This window comes from Astyanax mexicanus, chromosome 9, assembly GCF_023375975.1.
Source record: "Astyanax mexicanus isolate ESR-SI-001 chromosome 9, AstMex3_surface, whole genome shotgun sequence".
NCBI lineage: Eukaryota > Metazoa > Chordata > Actinopteri > Characiformes > Acestrorhamphidae > Astyanax > Astyanax mexicanus.
In genome coordinates, this window is record NC_064416.1 from 31,054,449 (window position 1) to 31,078,860 (window position 24,412).

The 24,412-nt window shown below is 38.6% G+C and overlaps 1 protein-coding gene across 3 annotated transcripts in view; it reads right to left on the reverse strand.

Moving 5' to 3' along the window:
* Nucleotides 1–24,412, reverse strand: part of LOC103025495 (rho GTPase-activating protein 42) — a 165,044-nt gene that overhangs the window by 101,669 nt on the left and 38,963 nt on the right. For all 3 annotated transcript variants that reach the window (XM_049483736.1, XM_049483734.1, XM_049483735.1), the window contains exons 2-3: nt 23,475–23,570; nt 13,635–13,696 (exon numbers count right to left, since the gene is read on the reverse strand). In XM_049483736.1, the coding sequence (XP_049339693.1) occupies nt 13,635–13,696; nt 23,475–23,570 (158 nt within the window). The remainder of the gene's footprint in view (nt 1–13,634; nt 13,697–23,474; nt 23,571–24,412) is intronic.

Consider the following 24,412-nt stretch of genomic DNA (forward strand, 5'->3'; position numbering starts at 1 on the left):
ATTAGACTGGTAGAGGTAGGTGCTAGGGGTTTTATAGCAAAATCTGCAACAAGATTGCTGTCTGAATTTGGATTTACAGGCTGTGTGCCAAAGACAATTGTGAAGGAGTTGCCAGAGGTAGCCAAAAGATTCAGTCAATGGTTGTGGCTAAGGAAAAGGCTAAAGTTAGGTGGAGAAGGGAGTGTGTTTGAAGGTGCTATATTCAGTGAAACACTGACAAAGGGAGGTGCCTACCTGATAACCCCTGTAAAGAGCTTACAGTGAAGTAGATTCTAGGTTTGGTTTGTCGCTCTGTTCTTGAAGTAATTTGTCACGTACCTTTCTTTGCAGGTCTAAGTACTTGGTAGTTGAGTGAACTGATACAATCACAACACATATACTGTGATGTTAGCATTCTAGTTACTGGCCTGCAGTGGCTTTAGCAAGGCCCAGCTAGCCAATAAGCGGATCCCAACAACATTAATCCCTCCCACCATACAGATATGTGCCCCCCAAATACAGTCTGAATAATTCTGAGCATGCTGTTAACTGTTTGAGTTGCATTAGCAATGTTGGACGATGATGGTAGTAATGTTCCAGAGTCATTAGCCACCTTCTCTTAATGTTGCATATTGTCTGTTCTCCATAAATTCAGTCAAAACGAATTCCATCTTTTGTGCCTACCTCTGAGTTATTGAGTGCCCACCTGATACCGACAGATGTTCGAAGCCCAGGTTCCTTTGTCACCAGTCCAACAAATAGGATGGAACTAGATGCTCAATCTCCACTACCGATTACATAAAGGTTTACATGAACTTTTCAAACTGCTTTCACTCAATGTTACATCATTTGTAAAAAGCGCTATATAAAGGTATTTTATTTGATATGATTAATGGATGATAAGACAGCTAGCTGCATTAATAAAAACTCTTTTTTAGCATTTACTTACCACAGTATAAAAAATGGGCCACCATCCTCACTGGTTAGCATCGCCCCTGGGTTGTCAGCATCACCCCTGGGCAGTTAGCACTGCTGCCGTGTCATTAGCAGGGCTGGTGTGTTGTTAGCACCAATGCCAGGAGGCTTGCAATGACACGGGGTCATTAGCATTGTGCCCAGGTCATTAGCATCACCCTCAAGCTGTTAGCATGGCCACTGGGTTGTTAGTAGGGATGGAACGAATTGTAATGTCTTGGTTGAAAACGAACATTTTTTCACAGGTTTTCTGTGTTTTAAACACTTTTTTCACCACTGAATAAATTAAATAGCCTAGATGTGTTTTTTTTTCTTTTTTTGCTTTTCGAACAGAAAAAAAATCAATGCGTTTTTCAATTAAAAAAATGTTAATTGAACACTGCTAAAATATCCAACAATACTTTTACCTTTTACTAGTTATTTTAGTCACAAATGTAGCTCAGTAGTGCTATTGAACTCACTATAAATGATGTTTCACTACTCTAGCAGGCTCTAGGAACATTAAATGAGAGAAAAAATAGAACATGTTGCTAATGTTAGCATGACTAAGGAATGTTTCGAAACTTCTGGTCGAGCTGCCACATTTAAGGTGGAATTTAAGGTGGAAGGGAAAACTCATAACTAACTTGTTTACTAAATGTGAGTGAAATATAAATGTACTAAAAATTAGACATATCTTGTTTAACTACTCTAGCAGGCTCTAGGAGCACTGAGTGAGACAAAAAATAGAATGAACTTACTGCAAACTCATCGTGACCCAACTAATAGTTTCCAACTATTTTATTAATAAGCAATGTTAATCAATTTAATCAATAGTTGTTGTGCTCTCACATGATATTATACATGCTACATGAAGTATTATAGACATTTTTTGCCACAGCACTTTTTCCGAAAAAAAAAGAGAATCTCTATTTTCGGAATGCCACTGACAATTTTACACGTCCAAAGGTGATCCGGCAAGACAAGGTTTGCCTGTTTTTACTTTTTTACTACTGTTTCCTTTATTCCCCTCAACGTTTCCCCTTCCTTCTGTCCTCTTCTGAGAGGAATAGTGGGGAATTTAACAAGGCTAAAAAAAGGAGATGTAATTTGATAAGTCTGTGCCCTACAATAACACACTTGGGTGGCTGGCAAATGCATTTTCACCAATTCCAGACACAGCCAACTCAACTGACAATAAAGCTCTTCATGTCTGCCCTGCAGTCTCCGCCCCCACCCACGCCGCCCCAACACCATCTACACCTCTCAGTAACAGGCAGGGGCACCTCGAATATACATCAGCTAATAAAGTACCACCCCAGGAAGGTAGCTGCCGCTAATCCGAGACAGATGCATGTGCTGGACGGAGAACCGGGCCGGTCTTCAGAACTCTGAGCTGGGCTTATAAGGCCTCTTATCACTCAGTGACTGTTCTGGTCTATTCTGGGCTGAGATTGAGTCCAGATGTGAGTAGGGGGAGGGGGAAGGGAGGGAAGAGGGGGGTGATTTTGGGCTCAGAGGTTCAGGAGAAGTCTCACAGCTGAGAAAGGAATGCTACTAAAGACACTTCCTACTGCTGGAGTAGAAGGTTTACCTCAAGTGACTAAAGTGTTAAGTTTCAACCATCACTGCCATTAATACAATACACTGCCAGTCAAAACACAAGCGCTGAACTGTGGTTGGTTGAAATGATCACCTCCCCAGGTAACAACAGGTAAGTGTGCTTTTACGCCTACTTTTTTAGGTTGGACTTTCAAATAAAAAAAAAAAACTAAACGTTTCATTTGGCTCCAAACCAATAGGTGTGAAAGGTCTCAACCAAAGGTTCAGCAGAACCACTGTAAGGTACAGGGGTTGGACACGGTATCCAGGGTAATGCCAGCATACCACTAAGAAGGACCAACCACATCCAACAGGATTAACTGTGGACGCAAGAGGAAGCTGTCTGAAAGGGGTGTTCAGGGGCTGCCTGCAGTCTAATCCTGACGTTTCTCCAATAGATAATGTGTCGAGAATTTAGAAATGAAAAATGCAACAACGACCCCGTATTGTTACACACCTTGCAAAAATGGAATAAATTAACACCTAAACACTTCGTCACTTTGTGACAGTAGTCACATTTTTTTGTAGTTTTAATTCCTACCCTGACCTTTGGGGGCAGTACTGGTTATTTCCTCCAGATTACAAGCCATCCAAAAAGGGAAGCCATGTGGTAACAATGGAGGTTCAGATGAAGCTGTTGCTTCATTCATCTGACTCATCTGAACCTTTGTTTGAGGAACTTAAAGTTTAAAGTTCAACGTAAGTGGTTTACTTATATTTGTGCTAGAAAAATCTTGGTACTTATTTTTTGTACTTATTGAAGTTTTGTTCAGTATTTTTTCTTTTCAGAAATGTTCTTGATTTTCTGTTTTTGTTTTCTTCTTTGGTCTCTGTCAACTCATAAGGACTTCTATGGACAAATCTTGCAACCATCTACAACAATTTCACTGAAGCTTCATCATAGCCAAACAAAATCGGATTATTTATTCGCTGTTCCAATACATTTTTCAGGATTTCTATGGATTTCTAAGGACTATTTTAAATTTATAAAACATTGTTTTTTTTGTACTTTGTCCAGACCACATAAATAGCTGAGAAACTCCATGTACCGATGTTATGGTTGTGGAAGTGTTCAATATGGAGACAAATGCTTTGAGGGAAGCAGCAATTAACGAAAACTTAAGGCGACATCTGCTTGGAAGACCACGTTGTTGTATATCCAGATGGGACCAAAATGATCAGAGTCCCGGCAATTTCAGTAAAAAAAAAAAAAACTTATAAAACCGAGCAGCACCTGTAAAAGAAGAAATTCACTCTACATAAAGTTAACTGCATCCACATTTGGTTTGAGATGCAGCCTATATAAAAAAAAGCCTCTTTAACATACAATTTCTGAAGGAAAGTACCAGAAGGTCTGGAGGCATTGGCTAGCATAAAGAGTTCTGAACACATGTCTGTTCATTTCACTAGAAACAAATAAATCTCATTGGCAGAACTCCAATATAAGTCAACGTAAGTATTTGGACAGCAGCCTTTGTTCATATACTTATTGTTAAACAGATGTACCCAACAAGAAGTTGAGATTGCAGTGCTACAAAGAAGGATACATAAAGTTACCAGGGACAATAAATTATTAAAATTATAGAATGATCCAAGCAATCCTTCATATTTGATATTTATTGAGATGCACATACAGACGTAGTGTATAACAAATTTGCAACATGGCAATATGCCAGAGGGTTCAGTATGGAGTTGTAGAGGTTCTTAATGGAGTTTTGTGAGAATCAATCTATCCATGCAGCCTTAATTTTCTAATGTAGTTCCTGCAGATTTTGTGGTAGGGATGTAGGAGTGTTCCTAGAGTATCTAATAGCATCCCACATATTTTATTATTATTTTTTTTTTTTATCAGGAAAAGGTCTTCAAAGCAAACACTTGAGACAGTAGCAGTTTGTGGACAAGCATTGTCCTGTTGGAATACTGCACTGGAAAGTGCATACTGAATAGAAAGATTAGCGCCATTGGTTGCATGACCTCATACTCAATATATCTCAAGTTAATTAGTTAATTCTCTATGAAAATTCTTCTATATAAACAAATACCAGGAATTATGGATTTATTGGTGGCAGTTCACAGAATTAATCATTAGTCTTTTCACATAAGTATAATGATTTCCAAATCTTTACACCAGCAATTTAAATATTTATTGGTTATTAGTGTCTATAATAATAATAATAATTTGTCTAAAGATACTTTTGTGCTATAATACTAATAGATAAATTCATGTAATTCACTGGTTCAGTTTTGAACTGGAGGTGTCGCAGAGGTTAGGTCAACAAAGAACTACCTGGTATTATGGATATAAATATTAGATTTATTGGTGTCCGTTCACAGAATTTGACAACCAATATTCTTCAGTTTTACAGTTTTACCCTGGTTATTTGATTATCACCACCACATGGAGTAATGAATAAGTAACTTGATTAAGTCAAATTGTAAGGCACCTATGTGTAAAAATATTGATATTTCATGTCACACATTAATAGGATATGATCGAAACTACACAATATATCGCAATAGCAATATGTTGTGCCATGCCTACTTAGATATCTAGATGGTTTTCTACTATCCATGCTTGAATCTGTGAATAAGCCCCAGTCCCCTTCACCCTTTATTCCAGCTCTGAAGAATGGCAGCCCAGGGACAGCTGTGTGAATGCACTGAACCCAAGCCAAAGTCAACCATCCAGATCCTGAGAGGAAAGTTTCTCTCACAGGTTCTGCTGGATTCTGGCCGTCCCACATTCCACCTGGTTTGACATTAACTCTGCTGGCCATGGATTAGAGCAGTCTGATTAAACACACACACAGGAAGCTCTGCCTGAAACTCACTGTGAACAGAGCGACTGTGTTTTCTGTAAATCATCTCTGTTAATTATAGTCGACATTCTGCATAATGCATTTTAGAAGCTTTATTTTATGTTTATATTCCTTCATACAGAGTTTTGTATTTTAAGAGAAAAAAATACTCTGTACTGAAAGTTGAAGTTTGTGATTCATATGTAAGTATAATGATTTCCAAATCTTTAAACCAATAATTATTGGTTATTAGTTTCTATAATAATAACTTGCCTAAAGATTATAGACTTTCGTGCTATAATACTAATCAGTGAATTCAGTGTAATTCAGTGGTTCAGTTTTGGACTGGTGGTGCCTTTCCAGTGCAAACACTGGAAAAGATGTGGAATCCACAAAGAACTACGTAAATCTCATTTGTAATTCTGAACACTAAGCCTACATTCAAACAGCAGGTAAATGTGTCCCAAATCAGATATTTTGGGTCATGTGACCACGTGAGTAGCAGTGAGTAAATGGGAAAAAAATGGTCAACATCAGTGAGGGAGGGTTTCAGTTGTAGGATAGTGAGGTAATCAAGCTCATAAATAGTTGGACTGATGTTTTGCTCGGTGTTTCTAAAGAAATGTCCAAACGTGATACTAGGAGGAAATAAAAACTAAATGCTTAAAAAATGTAAAGAAACCAAGGATGCAAATCAAATAACATGCCATGGAACTCCTGCTATGATGATCATCCATTTCCAGGAATTTAATTTTGCAGTCCTAACCTACCTATATATTTGTGCTCATCGGGCGATTTGATCATAACTTGACTACCTCAAGATACTGTATATATAGAGAGTGTAAAGTGTTTAGTGTCTTGTTTAAATGTCAGGGCCTCGGGATTCTACTAATGAACGTTGAAGCTACTTTGAGTTTGTTAATGGTGTAAAAATAGCCATTTGTTTGCATGGGCAATGCTATGCCCCTACCGCTAGCATTGTAAGACTGTTGGGAGCATCGGCTTAAAAGCTCTGTATTTCAAAATGTTGGGGATGCACAGAGGTGGGCTTTTCAACAAAAAAACTTCATGTTTTACCACACCCCATGTGCATTTCATACCAGATTTCTACTTTAAAGTCCATTGTTTATTGCATATATTAATCACTATTGAAATTTTGAATGCATTTTAGTTTATCTTCTAGTCATTTAACTCTTCTAAGTATTAATTATTTTATGCCATAACCAGAGGTTACAAACTTTTGTATGCTACTCTATACATGCTGTAATACTTACAGAAGTTAACCTACTCCACTAGCCCTCTGCAAGATACAATAAAGCTACATGAATTAGCTTTAGGTCACTGACATCATTTAAACTGTATCTGTAAAGAAACAGTCGTCATCAACCAGGTCCAGTACAGTCCACAGGTCCACCATTCTTTACAGACCTTCACCTTCAAGAGCATCTTCCAAATGTATACTCAAGTCCAATGTGACCTGGAAATAGTTTTAGTGTGGTCGGAAGGTCAGAAAGTCTGCTTTCAATCTGTGTAGGCGAGCGTTAGCAGCCCTGTAACTGTTAAACAGCACTTAGCTGCTCAGTTTAGACAATAATGCAGCTTATCCCTTCAGCCAGCGGCGTTTATTATCTCTGTTAAACCAACACAGCCGAAACGCAGACAATAGCTCTCTATTTTTAACTATTTACTACAGTTTAACAGCGGCTTAAGCAGTTCCTGACCACAGACAAGCAGCCCATTAATCACATGCCAACACAATAACCAGGCTGGTGAGTGGGTGTTTATGGGATGCGTATTTATTTGGACCGCGGCTTTAGCCGAATCAGCAAAAAGCACAATGCTGCTGACCAATTACAAATGATCTCACTTAATTATCAGAGGGTGAGAAAGAAATGTCATGCCCATAAAAGAGAGAAACAGTTGAGACGGTGTGAAAAACGCGTTTACGGAAGAAATTTGACTTTAATTTGATTGCAAACAGTGTAAAGCCAGTATTTCATGTTTTATCTGCTCAACATCATTTCAATTATTAATATACTGTACATCTATTCCTGCTCTTCAGGCATGCTACACATTCCAACAACAGGTGCAACAAAGGGAACACAAATGAGTCTCTGAGGAGAAAGTTTCCAGTTTGCAAAAAAAATTAGGAGGAATTTGCATATGTCTCCCTCTACAGCCCATGATATCATTAAACCGTTAAAGAAATCAGGAGGAATTTTAGTTTTAAAAAATAACAGCAACAAATAAAAGTGCACATTCCAGGGTCTGTCATAGTATGGGGTTGTGTTATTATTATTTTGTAATGCAGCAATAATACATAAAAAAGTACACTGAGATCTTAGAGCAACATATGCTACCTTCAAGACTTAGGGCCCTATTTTAGCGATCTAAAGCGCACCGCTCAATTTCGTATCAGGCAGCTGGTCTTAGGGCATGTTGGTGTGTCTTTGGTATCGTGAGGGCAAAAGGTATGCACTAATTCTCTTAATTAATCATGGGCGTGTTTTGAGCGTATCGTGAAATAAACCAATCAGTGTATCCCTTGCCCTCACATTCCCTTTAAGAGCCAGGTGTGCTCTGACTTTGGTGCGTTCGTATCTTAACAGCGCAATGCTTTGTGCATCTCAGCAGAGGAAACTGACCTGCGTGTGACACTGTGAATCTACACAAGCAGCTCACTTAAGGGCAATTAACAGCAATATTATTTTATTCTTTATTCTGTTTATTGTTGAGTTGAAAGTCGGCTTTGCACCTCTGCAGCATGCATGATGCACCTATAGGAATGGATTCTGACTGTTGACTGTTGTCAGGGTTTTAATCAGTCAGTGGCGCACCTGTCTGCGCAGGCACAAGGCGTGAAAATATACTGTTGTCGGAGTGTAAGATAGCAAAGAGCATCACAACGGGCCTTGCGCAGGGTGTACTATAGGTCCCCAAATCTTTTCCAGGAAGATCCACATTGCACACATGACAAAGGTCTCTGTACTGCTGTACACTTAAACCACATTTGCAGGAAGAATGGGATCTGCTCCTTTGAGAAAATCAGGAGAGGTTCAACAGGAGGTGGGCATATGTTTACACCCATAATTACTCCATTAGGAGCCACTTCAATGAAGTTCTTCCCTCAAGGTGATCGAATTTAACAGGCTATTATTTCCTCCAATGCTGCTGGATCTGAGGAGACTTTGTTTAACCTCAGGCGTCCTGCAGATGCAGAGGCTGGAATGTGGTTAGAACCTGTTGTCTCTGAGCAGAGCCAGGGTTATAGACATAAAAGCCCACAGCCGGAGAGACAGAACAGACAGGGCCGCAAAACAAATCGTTACAGCCTTTTATGGAACTTCCTGTGGCTGTTTCAACCTCTTCTGTTGTGCTTTGTGTCTTTGTAAACTTACGTTTAAAGTTACTATAAACCCCTTAGGCTCAAATAGTGAAACCCACAATTGGAAGAAAGACAGAAAGCTGGAATGCCTTCAGAGCGAACGAGAAGAAAAAAAAAACTATCTAGACAATACGTTAGCTCTGTATTTATGTATTGTGCTGTCTGACGGTGGTGATTACGGAGAGTGTGCGCCCCTGATGCGCCGTTCTCTCTGCCATAAACAAGATTTAGCCTGGTTGTTCTGAGAATTACTATGGCTGTCTGGTAACAGTCCATAAAAGCCATTCTGGCCTCCATCACGTGAGCCGTTAGGAGCCGGGTGGGTGAGGGGGTTTGAGGACCTCGTCTCTCGGAAAAGTGGCAGTTTGCGATCTCAGACGAGTGCTTGTGAATATTTGCCCGTCTCGGCGGGCCCATTCCCAACACATCCATACACGAGTTATGGAGCGTCTCTGCTGCAGATGCTTGATGGAATCTCCACCGTTTCAGATGAACAGATGACAACTGAGGTAATAACAGAGGAAACAGCGAGGTGGAGGAGGAAGCTGAGGCTGTAATGGAAGCTGTTCAATAAGCAGAGGCCCCAACAGTTCAGGAAGCTACCTGACAACATGATGTTATGACCAACACGGCCAAGCTGTGTTTGCTTCCTGTTGTCATAACTGCGGCTGGGTAACATGTAGTAATACTGAGTGCAGGCATTATGATACATCAGGTCACAGTATATTATCCACATGCTTCATGACAAACGCAGCGTACACTATATAAATATAAAAATATAAAAAATTTATATATATATAACATTTGCACACCTATAATATTGCTCACATACACCTAATCCACTGTTTCATAGTACAACATCCTGACCTCACTAAAACCTCTGTGCCTTAACACGATCAAATCAGACAATGCTCCAGAATCTACAGTACAAATATGGCTTTTTTCACAGAAAATATCAGAGCTCAATATTTTTTTATTCTTTTTTAAATCTATCATAACAGAAAAAAACTCTGTCAGATATTATCATTGTTTAGTTATCATTTGTTTAGTTGTTCTTATCTGTTCTGTTATTATTATTATTATTATTATTATTATTATTATTATTATTATTATTATTATTATTATTATTATTATTGTCGCTGGTGTATGTTTGCTTTTACAGTTTTAAACTAACATTTAATTGATGTCATGCAAAACATTTTATCTTAAAAATAGCAGTTTCTGGGAAAAAAAATTATATTGGTCTCCTGAACATGAAATTCAGTATAGTACAATATAAAGAACAGGCAGGTCCAAATGTTGTCAAAACGACACACAAAGGAAAAAAAAACAATTTATTATCATTATTAGTAGTCTAGTTCTTTCACTTTCAATGATGGTTGTTTATCTCTCAGCTTGTCCAGAAATGCATGTGTAAAGAATGTCCTTCAGAAGTTGAAATATTTGGACAAAAATATAAAAAAAAAAATATCAACAATATTGGGACACTGATCTTTACAGCAATGCTCCAAAATCTACTGTGGTAGAAAGTCTTCTCTGGACAGTAGCAACAAGTACTCCAACCCCCGTTCCCTTTTTGCTATGGATATATGCGCAGGCGCAGCAGCCATAGCGAGCCAGTACATGCAAAGGCATTTTTTTTTTCTGTGTATTTTTGGCGGATTGGAATTTTAACGGCGCAGCTACCTGGAAATGGCCAATGATTCTCAGCAGAGGAAGCAGTTTTTTTTTTTTTTTTTTTTTATGGGAACAGCAATTCTGTTTATTGCTGATGTAAAAGTTGGGTTTGTACACTGCTACGTGAAAAAAAGGTGTGAAAATAGACTGCTTGTAGGGTGTAAGATATCAATAATCATCCCGACGTGCCTTGTACAGGGTGTAATACAGGGAAATTTACCTGGATTTCTGCTGTAAATCATCACACAGGCCGTCTTATCTTATATATTATTGATGACCATGTGCATCCCTTCATGGTCTCAGTTTACTTTCAGTCTAACTCATTTGCAGCATAAACGTGATGCTAAAAAATCGGTGGCAATTATATGATAAAGTCATGCCAACATGGATGAGAATTCACTCTATAGTCCATTCTATAGTGTATAAAATCTGTTTTTGTGAGTAAAAGTAGGTTGTACTTGTACTGTATAGTACTCTATAGTCAACCTAATAAAGTGCTGCTGTGTGTGTTTGTGTATGTATTCCAATTATGCTGTACTGATCTCTGCCAGCACTGCCAGCTCTTGCTGTCTCAGCCTGGAGGGTACAGCAATGCCCCCCCCCCCACACACACACCCCTCACCCCCACAACACACACACACACACATGCTGTGCCCACCAGCAGGTATGGTGATCTGCAGGGTGCGGCGTGCCAAACAACTGATGCTGGCGGCTTGTTTTGATGACACAGCTCTGCTGGGAGAGCTTCCGATCCACCTATCAGCCTGTCTGATTCATCAGCACACTCAGACAGCGGGACACGGCCACCATCGCACTGTCTGTTCTGAAGAGTTCAGCAAAAAAACCTGCACACTTCCTGTCTTACTCCTGATACAGCCCATCAAACAAGACATCACTGCTGTTAGGATTTTGCTTCATTAGCTGTGAACTAATATTTCGTAGCTGTCAGGAAAAAACTAAAATAAATTATACTTTTACAAAATAATATTTTTGCAAAGCATCTATATTGGACAGTGTATCTTTAAATCCTGAATAAATAAAAAGAACAAATACCAGATTTATATGATGTCAAAACTGATGACAATTTTTCTGTTTAGCTGATTTCAGTAAATACAAGAATAAAAAATATCTGAGCTTCTTTTTTTTTTTGTAATGTTTGCAGGAATATACTTTTTGTGCATGTCACGTATTATCTTTGATTTGTTTTAATTGCTCTAATAATTTAATTACAATAAATTAAATTAAAAATAAATTTAATTAATAAACAATTACAGTACATCACAATATGTAGACACACGTTCTCTATACAGGATTACATTATTATTATTATTATTATTATTATTATTATTATTATTATTATTGTTATTATTATTATTATTGGTGTATTTTTGCTTCTGAAGTTTTAAACTAACATTTAATTGTTGTCATGCCAAACATTTTGCTCTTAAATTTTAATGGTAGTCAGTGTAAAATGCTAAGAATTTTGGAGACTTTCTATTGGTTCATTCACAACAAAACTCAGTATAGCCAGAACTGTCAGATCCACATTTTTTCAAAGTGGCACACATGAAAAAAAACGTCATTATTTGTAGTCTAGTTCTTTCACCTGATAACATCTGTCTAGGTTGCTTTCAGACAGTGGTGCACCTGTGTTTTCCACTGCCAAGATAGCAATACGGCAAAAATTTACCTGAACACACCTCACTTCGAGATCACTTAGATATATTCACAAGCTTCTTTGCTATTTAAGCGAAAAGACTTTAGCTGTGGTGTAGCATCACAACGCACCTCGCAAAGGGTGTAAGATAGGGCCCGAGATCTTTTAATACTCTTTAATACGCTTTGTTCCTCATAAGATGGGCAGACGACTACTTTTCATGGAAAAAATAGAATTCAGTTTCAGAAGCTCACCGAGGAGCTGACACTGTCAGTGTTTTTGCATTCGATAACCCAGTTTGAGCTGCTTTTGGAGATGCCAGCACCATCTGTGACAATGCAGAAGTAAAGAAAACATTCTGACGTGTGTCAAAAAGTTGTAGATGCGAGGACACAGCTGATCACTCATCCCGGCTGTCATCATGTCAGCTCCAGATATGACAGCGACTGGTCGAGTAAGGTCATGTTGCACAGAAAGTTTGCAAGAATCAAGCAAAAAAACAAATTAAGCCGCATTTTCACCACCTGTCTGTCTGAGAAGGCCTTTAAAGGAGCAGTATGTATGATATTTCATGTACTGTCTGATAAAATTGTGTGGATGTGTGATCAGATATGAAGGAAAAGTGCTAAAAAGCATCTAAACTCTGTATCATCTTCTTTAAATTCTTCGTTACAGAATGAAAATCTGTTTGCGTTTCAGCATCTGGCCCTGTCCACTGCTTCGGCCATTCCCCAGTCCCATTTCCACACCCTGGGTTGCCAGGTACAGAACACAATAGCAGGCAAACACAGAAGGCTGCAGCTTCAAAATACTGTTAAAAAGACAAGACAAACTAGAATGGTGGGCAGCCATTGCTCTGCAGGGGACGCCACCATTGCTCAAGAATCCACCAGTGGCAGCTATATAGCTCACCAAACCCAGGAACTGAACCCAAAACCTTGTTGTTGATGATGTTAAGCTTAAATCACTAAGCTACCGCTGCCCATAAAAGCTTCATCAGCAGAGATAGAGCAAAAAAAAAAAAAAAAGATCCCAGAAGGACTACAAGACAGAAAAGTTTGGCCAAACTGACCCAGGTTATTTTTCCCAATCACTAGGGATGGGCATTTTAAGGCATTTCAACATTCTTAAGAGTCTTGCAGTCACACTGATTTTCGATATAGAGGTAAAGTGATCCAGACTGGTGCTGCCTAACATTGTCATGTTACAGTTTAACATGCTAATTTAAACTGCTATCAGTCACAGTAGAGAAGCAGATGGGCACCATGGCAGCAACCAGCTCTAAATAAACTAAAAATTTAATTATACTGATTTTTGAATACGATGCCATTGTAAGAGTTCATTAAATGTTTTCCTGCGCTCATTGTTGTAATGTACTGTAGGTTCATATTGTCCTCTACCTGGCAACCTGTGTGAGCTTCAGGTCTAAAGGGGCAAGGCAGACAACTATCTCCATTGTTTTGAAATTGGACTGTAATAGACACATATAAAATAGGCAAAAATAAATAAATAAATAAATAAATAAATAAATAAATAAATAAATAAATAAATAAATAATATATATATATATATGTATATTTACCAGACGCCGCCTCTCCTCCTCAACGGTGTTCAGCAGCTGGGCGAACTCCTTGAAGGACTGTGCTGAAACAGGAGAATATGTGGTTATTAATCTATTTGCATCACCTGGACAAAGATCAAATCCATAACAACATGATCCACACAGATCAATACCTACAGCATTAAGGCAGAACAATCTGCACTGATTTATCCCCAGCGCTGCTTATACTAATGATACAGTGTTTAAGATCCGAGCACAGAGAACAATGGGGCTGAATCGATGAATGCGATCGATTCCGTACGGCTTAAGAAGTCTATTACGATTTCATTCCCTCTAGAGCTATGGTATACTCCATATGAATAATCACCTTAATTCCAGTAAGTGCACAGTATTTCACTGGGTGCTAATGGAAGTCTTGGGGTGGTTTAAGTGCTGGGCTTTTTTTTTGCTTGACTGCCTACCGTGGCTGTAAACCATATTAACTTCTTAAACTCCTCAGAAAAACTCAGTTCAAGTCAGTTTAGGCATTGCTCTGCATGCACACTCACCATCAAAGACATAGTGGTAAAAAAAAGGTTAATATTCAGAAGAAAAAAAAAAAGTTAGGTTGCAATGCTGTTTAGAACTCTTAATCATGTATATTGAGAAGTAATGTATATTTCATGTGTAACGCTTGTGTAATGCAACAAGCCGGAAGTCTCAGAATAGAGTTGTAGAGGTTCCTAATGGAGTCCTGTGATAATCCATCCCATGCAGTTTGAATATTCTCACACAGCTCCTGCTGTAGGTTGCTGTAGGTTTTTTGGGGAGTGTTGATAGAGTGTTCAATAGTGTCCCACACATTTTTATTATCAGGTATCGGTCTGGTGATGCAGCTAATCATGGCATAGTATCATATTACTGAAGATTAGTATATGTACAGTACATAGCATTGTCATGCTAGAAGGCCCATCCACAACCCATCTGTAGTGTTCTGGCTGAAGCCAGGAGGTTCTCAATCAAAATTATTTGGCACATGGCTTTTTTCATTCATCATCCCCTCAATGCGTTAAAATCTTTCTGTACCTTTAGCAGAGAAACAGCCCCAAGGCAGAATGTTTCCACCTATATGACTGACAGTGGGGGTGGTGTTCTTGTGGTTATATTCAGTATTTCTCTGCTTCCAAACATGACAAGGCAAGTTAATGACAAAGAGCTCAATTTAGCTCTCATCGGACAACGTCACATTCTCCCAAGCCTTCTCTGAATCAGTCAATCACAGGTGTTCATTGGCTAACTTAAGACAAGCCTGCACATGAGCTTTCTTAAACATAGAGCTTTCTTTGCAGGAGTACAGGATCTTAATCTATTACGGAGAAGTGTGTTAATAATGATTTTCTTGGTGACTGGTCTCCCAGCTCCCTTGAGATCATTAACAAACTCCTCCTGTGTAATACTGGGCTGAGACCTACAAGGTAAGATCTTGCTTGAAGCTTTAGAGCGAGGGCAATTGATTGTTCAAATTATCTTGCCAACAGTGGTCTCTTTCTTACCTAAGCTTCTTGTCAAAGGTCTTGTAATCTATTAGTCTTGTGCTTAGTCTACAGTTTTGTCCCTGACGTTTGCTGGCAGCTCTTTGGTCTTGCCCATGGTGGTGGAAAGGTTTGAATAGAAGAGATTGATTCTGCGGCAGGTGTCTTTTATAATACATAAAAGAGATTAGGTGAGATTAGGAGTGTTTTCTTAAAGGGACAGGACTAATTTGTGTACCTCATTGACAAACAACTGGTCTGTCAGGGGTCGAATACGTATTTAAATATATTACTTTATAAACTTTATAGAATATTTAGTTTTCTGGATTTGTGTTGATATTCTCTCAGGCTGTGTTAAAATAAACCAACCATAAAATTATAGACTGCTTATATCTTGATTAAGTGGTTATACTGGGTCAAATAGTAAAAACCAAAATCTTTTTTTTTATTGAAGTCAGAGAGAATATGTAATAATTATGCAGTTATTAGCATCAAATTCATTTTCCCAGAAGGCCATAGAGATAGTACAGATCTACAGGAAACCAGCAGTAGTCTGATACCAGCTTTTTCCATATGACCTGCTTATTACCCACTTTCCCCTGCCCTGTAATACAAGGGCAGCTGATGCATGCCCAGCACAGTGCCCAAGTGCCAAGGCGACAGGCCATGATGCCTTTATCGCTTCATTAGGTACCAGGATGAAGGAGGGAGTCACCCGCCCTCTCTTTTTTTTCAACCTGTGTTTGGCCACTTAGCGCAGCAGCGCCTGCCAAGCCTGCCAACATCATTATCAGGCGGGCACAGCGGGCAGGCAGGCCATGCATCATCTCCCACTCCATCTCTCTCTCTCTCTATATCACTCTCTCGCTCTCTCACTCACTCCCTCGCTCATTCACTCTCAGTCCATTTATGCGTCTCACATTTGGCATCCTCCATTGTTAATGCCAGACTGAATGATACGGCTGCCTACTCATGTCTTCCTGTATGGATATGCCTGTATAGATATGCCTCATAATTGGTTCCTAAGATGAAAATGAAATGTAAATGTTCTAAAAAAAAATGTTATAAAATTAAATTATTTATACATATGTAAATACACATCACCAATCACAATGCATGCGAGTGGATACTTTTAGCAACATAGTGTAAATACTGTAAGTTTTTTTTGTAAGTATGAATATAGAAAAAATAATAATAATAGAAACTATGCACTATTTATGTCTGTCTATTTTGTAAACGTTAACTTACCATGAGCCTAATTATGTTTAAAATAATTATAGTAACAAAACAAAATAAAGAATGTAAGAAAAATCTACCACAAAACTACAGTGCTGCATATAAACAGCATACAAACAATGTATATTCAAACATAATATTTTTTACATTAATTAGCTAGTTGGATATGCTAAAAAATACAATACTTAAACAAAACAGTTGAGTTCATTAAACTATTGTGTGAACAAAACTCAGTTAAGTTGAATAAACTTTACTGATTCAAGTCATCATCTAGCTTTGACTTAATTAATTAAACATAATTTGACTGATTAAATGTGAAATTGTATGTATTTACAATGTAACTGAGTCAAAGCAAAATAGGAAAGTTGAGGTGCACATTGAATTCTGACTTGATTAGGGCAGCCGTGTTTTTTTGTTTTTTGGATACAATCCAGGTTAGCACCCGAACATCCCTTTCAGACAGCTTCCTCTTACAGCGTCCACAGTTAATCCTGTTGGATGTGGTTCGTCCTTCTTGGTGGTATGCTGACATTACCCTGGATACCGTGGCTCTTGATACATCACAAAGACTTGCTGTCTTGGTCACAGATGTGCAAGCAAGATGTGCACCAACAATTTGTCCTCTTTTGAACTCTGGTGTGTCACTCATAATGTTGTGTGCATTGCAATATTTTGAGCAGAACTGTGCTCTTACCCTGCTAATTGAACCTTCACACTCTGCTCTTACTGGTGCAATGTGCAATTAATGAAGATTGACCACCAGGCTGCTCCAATTTAGCCATGAAATCTCCCACACTAAAATGACAGATGTTTCAGTGATATTGTCCAACCCAATATATTTATAGTGTAATAGCCATTATCACAGTATTTTGATTTGATTCAGAATGAAACACTGGTTGTTAACTGTGTTTTTTATTGTTTTGAATGATAGTTTAAATTATCATTTAACACTGAACTGGAACATCATCCAAAAACACTGCCATTCAACTTCTGAGGGAAATCAGTAAAAAGAGAGATAAACGGATGGCGAGAGATGGAGGCCTGGATGAAGGTTAGTGTTTTTGTACAGAAAGTGTGAACTAAAAAGGGAAGTGTGGGTTACAGCAGGCGTATCATTCTCAGGTTAAGGGAGAAAAGCAATAGCAGCAGTGAGTCATCCTCTGACATAGGAATGGGCTTTTTGTCAGAGCCAGGAAAAAGGCTGAGAATGCAAACACCAGCGTCTGACTGCGATCGTCTGATGAAAGAACCAGACATTTCACTTTTAACCTGTATTTATAAGTATTATAATAAATGCAGTTATACCTCAATACAACTTGGTAACAATGCAGTGTATACAATTATTCTAAACTCCTGTCATGCTTCATTATGCGCTTATAATTAACTACTGAACATATTATAACACAAGCACGTTAATTACTTATATAATTACTATGAGTTTTAAATAGATAATTAATTGAAATTATAAATGATTTATGTTACTTTTATAAATGATAAAAACATTACGGACATTTAAAATGTTATCACTGCATTCTTTAAGCAAAGTGATCTATTATTAATTAATTTCTCATTTTAACATAACAATTTTAACGAAGGGGCTAGGTTTAGGAGGGTAGTATGGGACAGGCAGGGTCAGTAATAATATGTGTTAAATGCTGCTTGCTTATTTCCACTACCATGGTCTGTTTTCACTCATTTTAGACATATTAGACATATTAGAATACTCTGATTAAGAATATACATAAACTAATACATCTGATCACAGATCTCTTTAATCAGATTTTAGACCATTGTCTGATCTAGGATTTAAAATTCCTAAAATTCAGCTTCCTTTATCAGATTTCTTAATCAGATTTTTAGGCCATAGTCTGATCTAGAAATTAAAATGCCTAAAATTCAGCTTCTTTTATAAGATTTCTTAATCAGATTTTAGACCATAGTCTGATCTAGGATTTAAAATTCCTAAAATTCAGCTTCCTTTATCAGATTTCTTAATCAGATTTTTAGGCCATAGTCTGATCTAGAAATTAAAATGCCTAAAATTCAGCTTCCTTTATCAGATTTCTTAATCAGATTTTTAGACCATAGTCTGATCTACTACATCAGAGAATGCTGTTTACATGACTGCTCATATAAATCTGATTGGGAATGGGTTTCTCAGTGCATGTAAACATGCTCAGTATGTAAAAAGGAGTATTTATGACAGGACTAATGATATTTGATTTCTTGTAAAACTCTCTGAAGCCTCTCTCTGAGGTTTAGTTAAACACTTCTGATCCACTTAACGCTGAGCGCTGACGAAGCCTGACCTTTTTTGGAAGGGAATAAAAGACAAAAGAGCAGGAGAGGGAAAAAAGAGCAGGGGAAAGAGAGCAGACCTCTGAGTCCAACTTTCAGAACAATTAATATTTCTGCTGCTGCGCGAGTCTGGCTATGAGATTGATTTCAGGATAACTGTGGAGGATTGTGAATGTCACGGCAGGAAGCCATGGAATGAAATCGATAGGAGGTCAGTCGCCCCTGTCTTCGCCGGCCGACAGGCTGCTGACGCTTCCCGGCGCTGGACTGAGGCTTCAAAGTGGATTGCAGCCCAGATGCATCAGGACGGCACGCGGGGGTCCGGTCAAGTCAATCAGAAAGCCCCCGTTTCATTGATGACCAGATGGATTCCAGCAGACAATTACATTTTTCTTCGGTGAAAGCAATCTTACCCTTTTAGAGCGAGGACAGGATGGGATCAGCAATATCACGCACTTTGAAAACTTTGTGCTGAAAGATGATGAGAGGATGAGAATTTCTTTTCTGGGTTCTGACACTGCATGGGTCACGTGACTTTGGGTCAAATAATGTTGAGACTGAAAGAGACACTACAACTTAATGGACAACTTGAAGAAGGATTACATTATGGGTTTTGTTTGCACCATTTTTTTGCAGTTTTTGAAAATGTATATAAGAAAATCTTCGAAAAAAAACAACAAGGATCAGGTTGAAAATTCAAAATATCACTGAAGCTAAAGCCAAACACTCCCCTATATTACCCTATACTTCTAATCCTCCCCTTACTCCCCTTTATTACCCTGTACTCCCTATGCTTTATACTCTCTATGTTACTATTAATTACTCTATACCACCCTATACCCCTTATACCACCCAATACTACACTATAATCCCCTATACTCTTTGTTACCTTAGATTACTCTATACTACCAATACTACACTAAACTCGCAATACTTCCTACACTCCCATAGATTTCCATACCCCTATACTACCTCACACTTCACTATACTCCCTATCGTCCAATATATTATGTTACCATAGATTACTCTTTACTAATCTATGCTACCTATGCTTCTTACACTACCGTATATTAATGTAAACTCTTTGTTCTACCTTACGCTACCCCATACTACAGTAAAATCCCAATAATACTGCCTCCACTGACTCCACTACACTACTGTACACACTATACTTCCCTTCACTATTCCATACTACCGCATATGACCCTATACTTCTTTATACCGCCCTAATACCCCCCCCCGCCAATATTTCCCATTAATACTTTAATATACGACTATATATTCTGTATACAGACCTGTACTACACTACATATACTATACTACATGCCCAACACTATCCTATACTTCCCTATACTACCCTATACTGCACTATAGAACACTACATTTGTTGTTTTGTTAGTAGATGGGATCTAACTGGGTATCAAACCCACAACCTTGGCTCACAGTGCACTTTTCGCTATGCCAGTACTGCACTATATACTATACTATACTCTCCTATGCATTATATGGCCCAATACTCTACTCACCTACACGCCCTATAATATTTTTATGCTCATTAGCTAGTTAGATATGCTAAACACTGCTGTAAATATTGTTAAATATCCTATTAATTAATGTTCAAAGCAGTAGGTACTTCAGACTGAATTCACTTTTATTACGCTAAAACCAGAAACCGCTAGATGCAGACTGGAAACACAAAGATGTAAGAAACAGATTCTTTAAAGTGAATAAGTTGAATAAGGCTGAGCGTATGTGCATTATTAAGCCTGGTTTTCTAGTTGGCGCTGCCTTTTCTTGCCTGTTATGATTATGACTCTACCCTTAGCTTTGCTAGTTTCCTGTCTGCATATGTCTCAGCTGTGCCCTTTGTCTGGACTGCTGATAATGACTCTACACTCTGCAGTAATAAGGAGACCACTGTCCTCACTTCAAATTCACTGCCAGACAGCTCTTTACGTGAACTGGGCGGGGACAGGAGCGTGCCAGCTCAGGCCCTGGCACACTGTGAAGAGCTCATGCTTAGTCAACACTCACGATCAGCTCTTCCCTTAAACAGTCATTAAAAAAGCCCACGTTCAGGGAACACAATGGATTTCAAAAGTCTTCAAAAGGAAAATCAAAAAGAACAAAAGCATTAAATGAAATTGCTGTGTAACACAACATGCCAGACGTCTCAGCATTAAGTTGTAGAGGTTCCTAGTGGAGTCCTGTTATAACTCATCCCATGCAGCTCAAACGTTCTCACACAGTTCCTGCAGATTTTGTGGTCGGGGTGGAATATCCGATAGCATCCCAAACATTTTCAATCAAGGATAGATCTGGAGATGAGGCTGGCCATGGCATTGAAATGGCAGCAGTATGTGGACGAGCATTGTCCTGCTGAAATAGTGCACTGGAATGTTTATTCCAAAAGGGTATGGCCAAATCTGGTGATCTGGTATTATAAGAACTGAACTGCACCCCACACCATGACACCAGGCTTTCTGGATGTGTGATGTGGTTGTCTGAGTCTAGCTTTAATCTGGTTGGAGATGAGAAAGAGATGCGCTTGGGTTAGATAAGCTCAGACAGAGGTAAGACAGAGAGGTAAGTGAGGTAAACCAGGAGACAGAGTGAGATTAAGCTATAACAGAAGACAGGTAAAGTCAGGGCGAGAGAGAGAGAGAGAGAGAGAGAGGGGGAGAGTAAAAAAGAACAAAACAGAAAAGTGCACTAAAGCAGGAGGACTTTAGGGTGAATTAGAGATCAGCTCGTCAGGGTGCGCCAACTCTCAGCACATCTGCTCCGAGGGCACGGCAGACTGTGCCTCCATTAATCTCCGACACAGATCACAATTAGTCACTCTGATCTCCTGAGCGGAGGAGAAGATGCGGATAGCCGTAATGCACGCAAATCGATCTGATCTATTATGCATGCAGGGCAGACCATCACACACACACACACACACTGGTGCTGAGTTGGAGATCAGTACATGCCATGCTGCCCATTCAACTGGATCAGTGGTCTGGGGTCTGCCGATCACCCTGTCCAAAGCTGGGTTTCTGAGACCCGTCCATGAAGAGCCGTTAGCATGTTGCTGTTTTGTTGGCCAAGTGTTTTTTTTTTTTACCAACTGCACATAAGTGTGGTTCACACACTTGCATACACAGACTGTGTTACACACACTGGAAAAAAAAATGATGCATAAAATTAACTTTCTGCATTTGCTTTTTTTAAGTAAATTTAATTTCAGATCAATTTAAGTAACTTCAACTCGGTTTCAAGACTTAAATGTTACATAGAGTAAATAAGTGAACTGAACTTCAGTCAATCCTTTCTTTTAGTAAACTTTACTTAATTTCTGAATACAATACTCCCTAATTACAGTTACTTATTTTATACAATATTACTGAAATTTAAATATTTGTAGTTAAAACACACATTCAAATATTTACATAATCTCACTGTCTCAGCACTTGGATGGCATGTAGTATACTAAAAAGAATGTATTACATGCCATCCATGTGTTGAGAGAGTGGAATATAAATATATTTAATAGTAAAAATATTAAAATTTCAAAAATTTGAATACTTTATGTATCATAAATTATTTGAGTAATATTGTATAAATTAAGTAATTGTAATTAGGTAATATTGTATGCAGAAAATAAGTAAAGTTTACTAAAAGAAAGAATTGATGCAGCAAAAATAAAATAAGTAAAATTTACTTAAAGTTCAGTTCCCTTATTTACTCTATGTAACATTTAAAGCAGCACTAGGTAGGATTTTCTTGATTTTTGATCTTTTTAAAGAAGTAAAGTTACAGCTTGAAACTCACTGCAGCGCTGCATTGAGGTGTAATAGGAGGAATAGTGGTGCTCTTGTGTCTGTGCCGGGCTCCTCTGAGCTCATACCAGACTGGCCGGGTGGCCGGGACCAACGCTCGCGAGAACTGAGACCTGCTTTCCGACCTTTAGTTCTAACAGTTCTACAAGGACTACTGGTTCATTCTTTACAAACTAACATACAGACACTCTGGCAGAAGCTAAAAAAAGACTGAATATGTCTGTAAAAGCCAGAAAACGAGAAAGAGAAACTAATCCGCCTTTATCTTTAATTAAATTTACTTAAAAAAAGCAAATGCAGAAAGTTGCGAAACTTTTTTAAAGTACATTTTACACATCATTTGTGTTCAGTGCATTACTGAAAGCTCAATTTACCAAATCTCCACTGGGTTGAAGATCTATACATGACAAATTAGCAATAAAAATGTGATACAAAACGAAGGTGATCAAAAATATAGTTAAAAAAAAAAAGAAACCTATATGGATAAAATAAAAAAGTAGTGTGACACATCCTCATTTATATAGTTCAGGGAAAGTTTTCTACTAGATTCTGGAGCATTGCTGTGAAGATTTAAGTGCACTCTGCAACAAGAGCAACTAGCAATTAGTAAAATCAGGAAGTTGGGTCTCCATTGTTGGGTCCCACAACTCATCCCTCATCCTAGAGAACACAGTTCCACTGCTTTAGACCCCTCTAGCCCATGCCTCAAGTTCTGTCAATAGAATTGAACTCTCAGTGGAACTGTTGTCTCTGGAATGATGGAGCTCTGTACAATACTTTTGTTTGTGACTAATGTCCTTGTCGCTCAACACAATCAAATTCTTACAGCAAAGCTTCAAAATCTAGTAGAAAGTCCTCTTGGACAATATAGACACTAACTCCAACAAAAGCAAGGTACTATTTGAAATTAATTCATTAAAAGATTAAGAAAGGCATCATCTGTGGAACAGTCAGGTCTGAAACCTTAGGACTTTCTCAGAAGAGGGACTTACCGATGTTCACCTCATCATCCGTCTCGGCATCACCGATACACTCAAACTGGAACTCCTGCAGAGACAGGGAGAACTTCTGAACGGCCACAGAGAGGTCTGTACAAGAGAAAGAGAGAGAGAGAGAGATTTTTTCTCTGTAAAGCTGAATGGAAACACTTCAGAGAACAGGTCTTTCAATGGCTCAGTTCTGGATGAAAATAGTTCTAAAAAAAAATTCTACTCCTGTTCAGATAATCACAAGACTCCCGCTGGCCTAAAGAACAGCCTCTCTGTGAGAACCACCCCCCATTACCAGACTGAAGAAAATCCTAGCAAGGCTCTACTCAAAAATCAAAAACGCATCTTCTCGTCCTTCCTCAGTGGTCTTTAAAGCTTCCCACAGAACACTGCACACAGGATTCTGTTGGCTGGATTTGTTTGGGTTGGTTTACTATTCTCAGTCCAGCAGTGATACTTAGGTGTTTAAAAACTCCAGCAGCACTGCTGCAGTGTCTGATCCTCTCGTTCCTCTCAAAAACTTATGATGGGTGTAGAAACAAGGAGGGTCTGGCTGCTGTAGGCATGTAGAATAGTCTGGTTTCCTTGCCTCGCTCTACCTCACTCTATATTACTCTACCTCACTTTGCCTCACTCTACCTTACTCTACCTTACTCTATATTACTCTACCTCACTCTATATTACTCTACCTCACTCTACCTTACTCTACCTCACTTTATATTACTCTACCTCACTCTACCCTACTCTACCTCACTCTATATTACTCTACCTCACTCTATATTACTCTACCTCACTCTATATTACTCTACCTCACTCTACCTTACTCTACCTCACTCTATATTACTCTACCTCGCTCTACCTTGCTCTACCTCACTGTGCCTCACTCTACCTAACTATGCTTTGCTCTGCCTCCCTCTACCTTGCTCTACCTCACTCGGCCT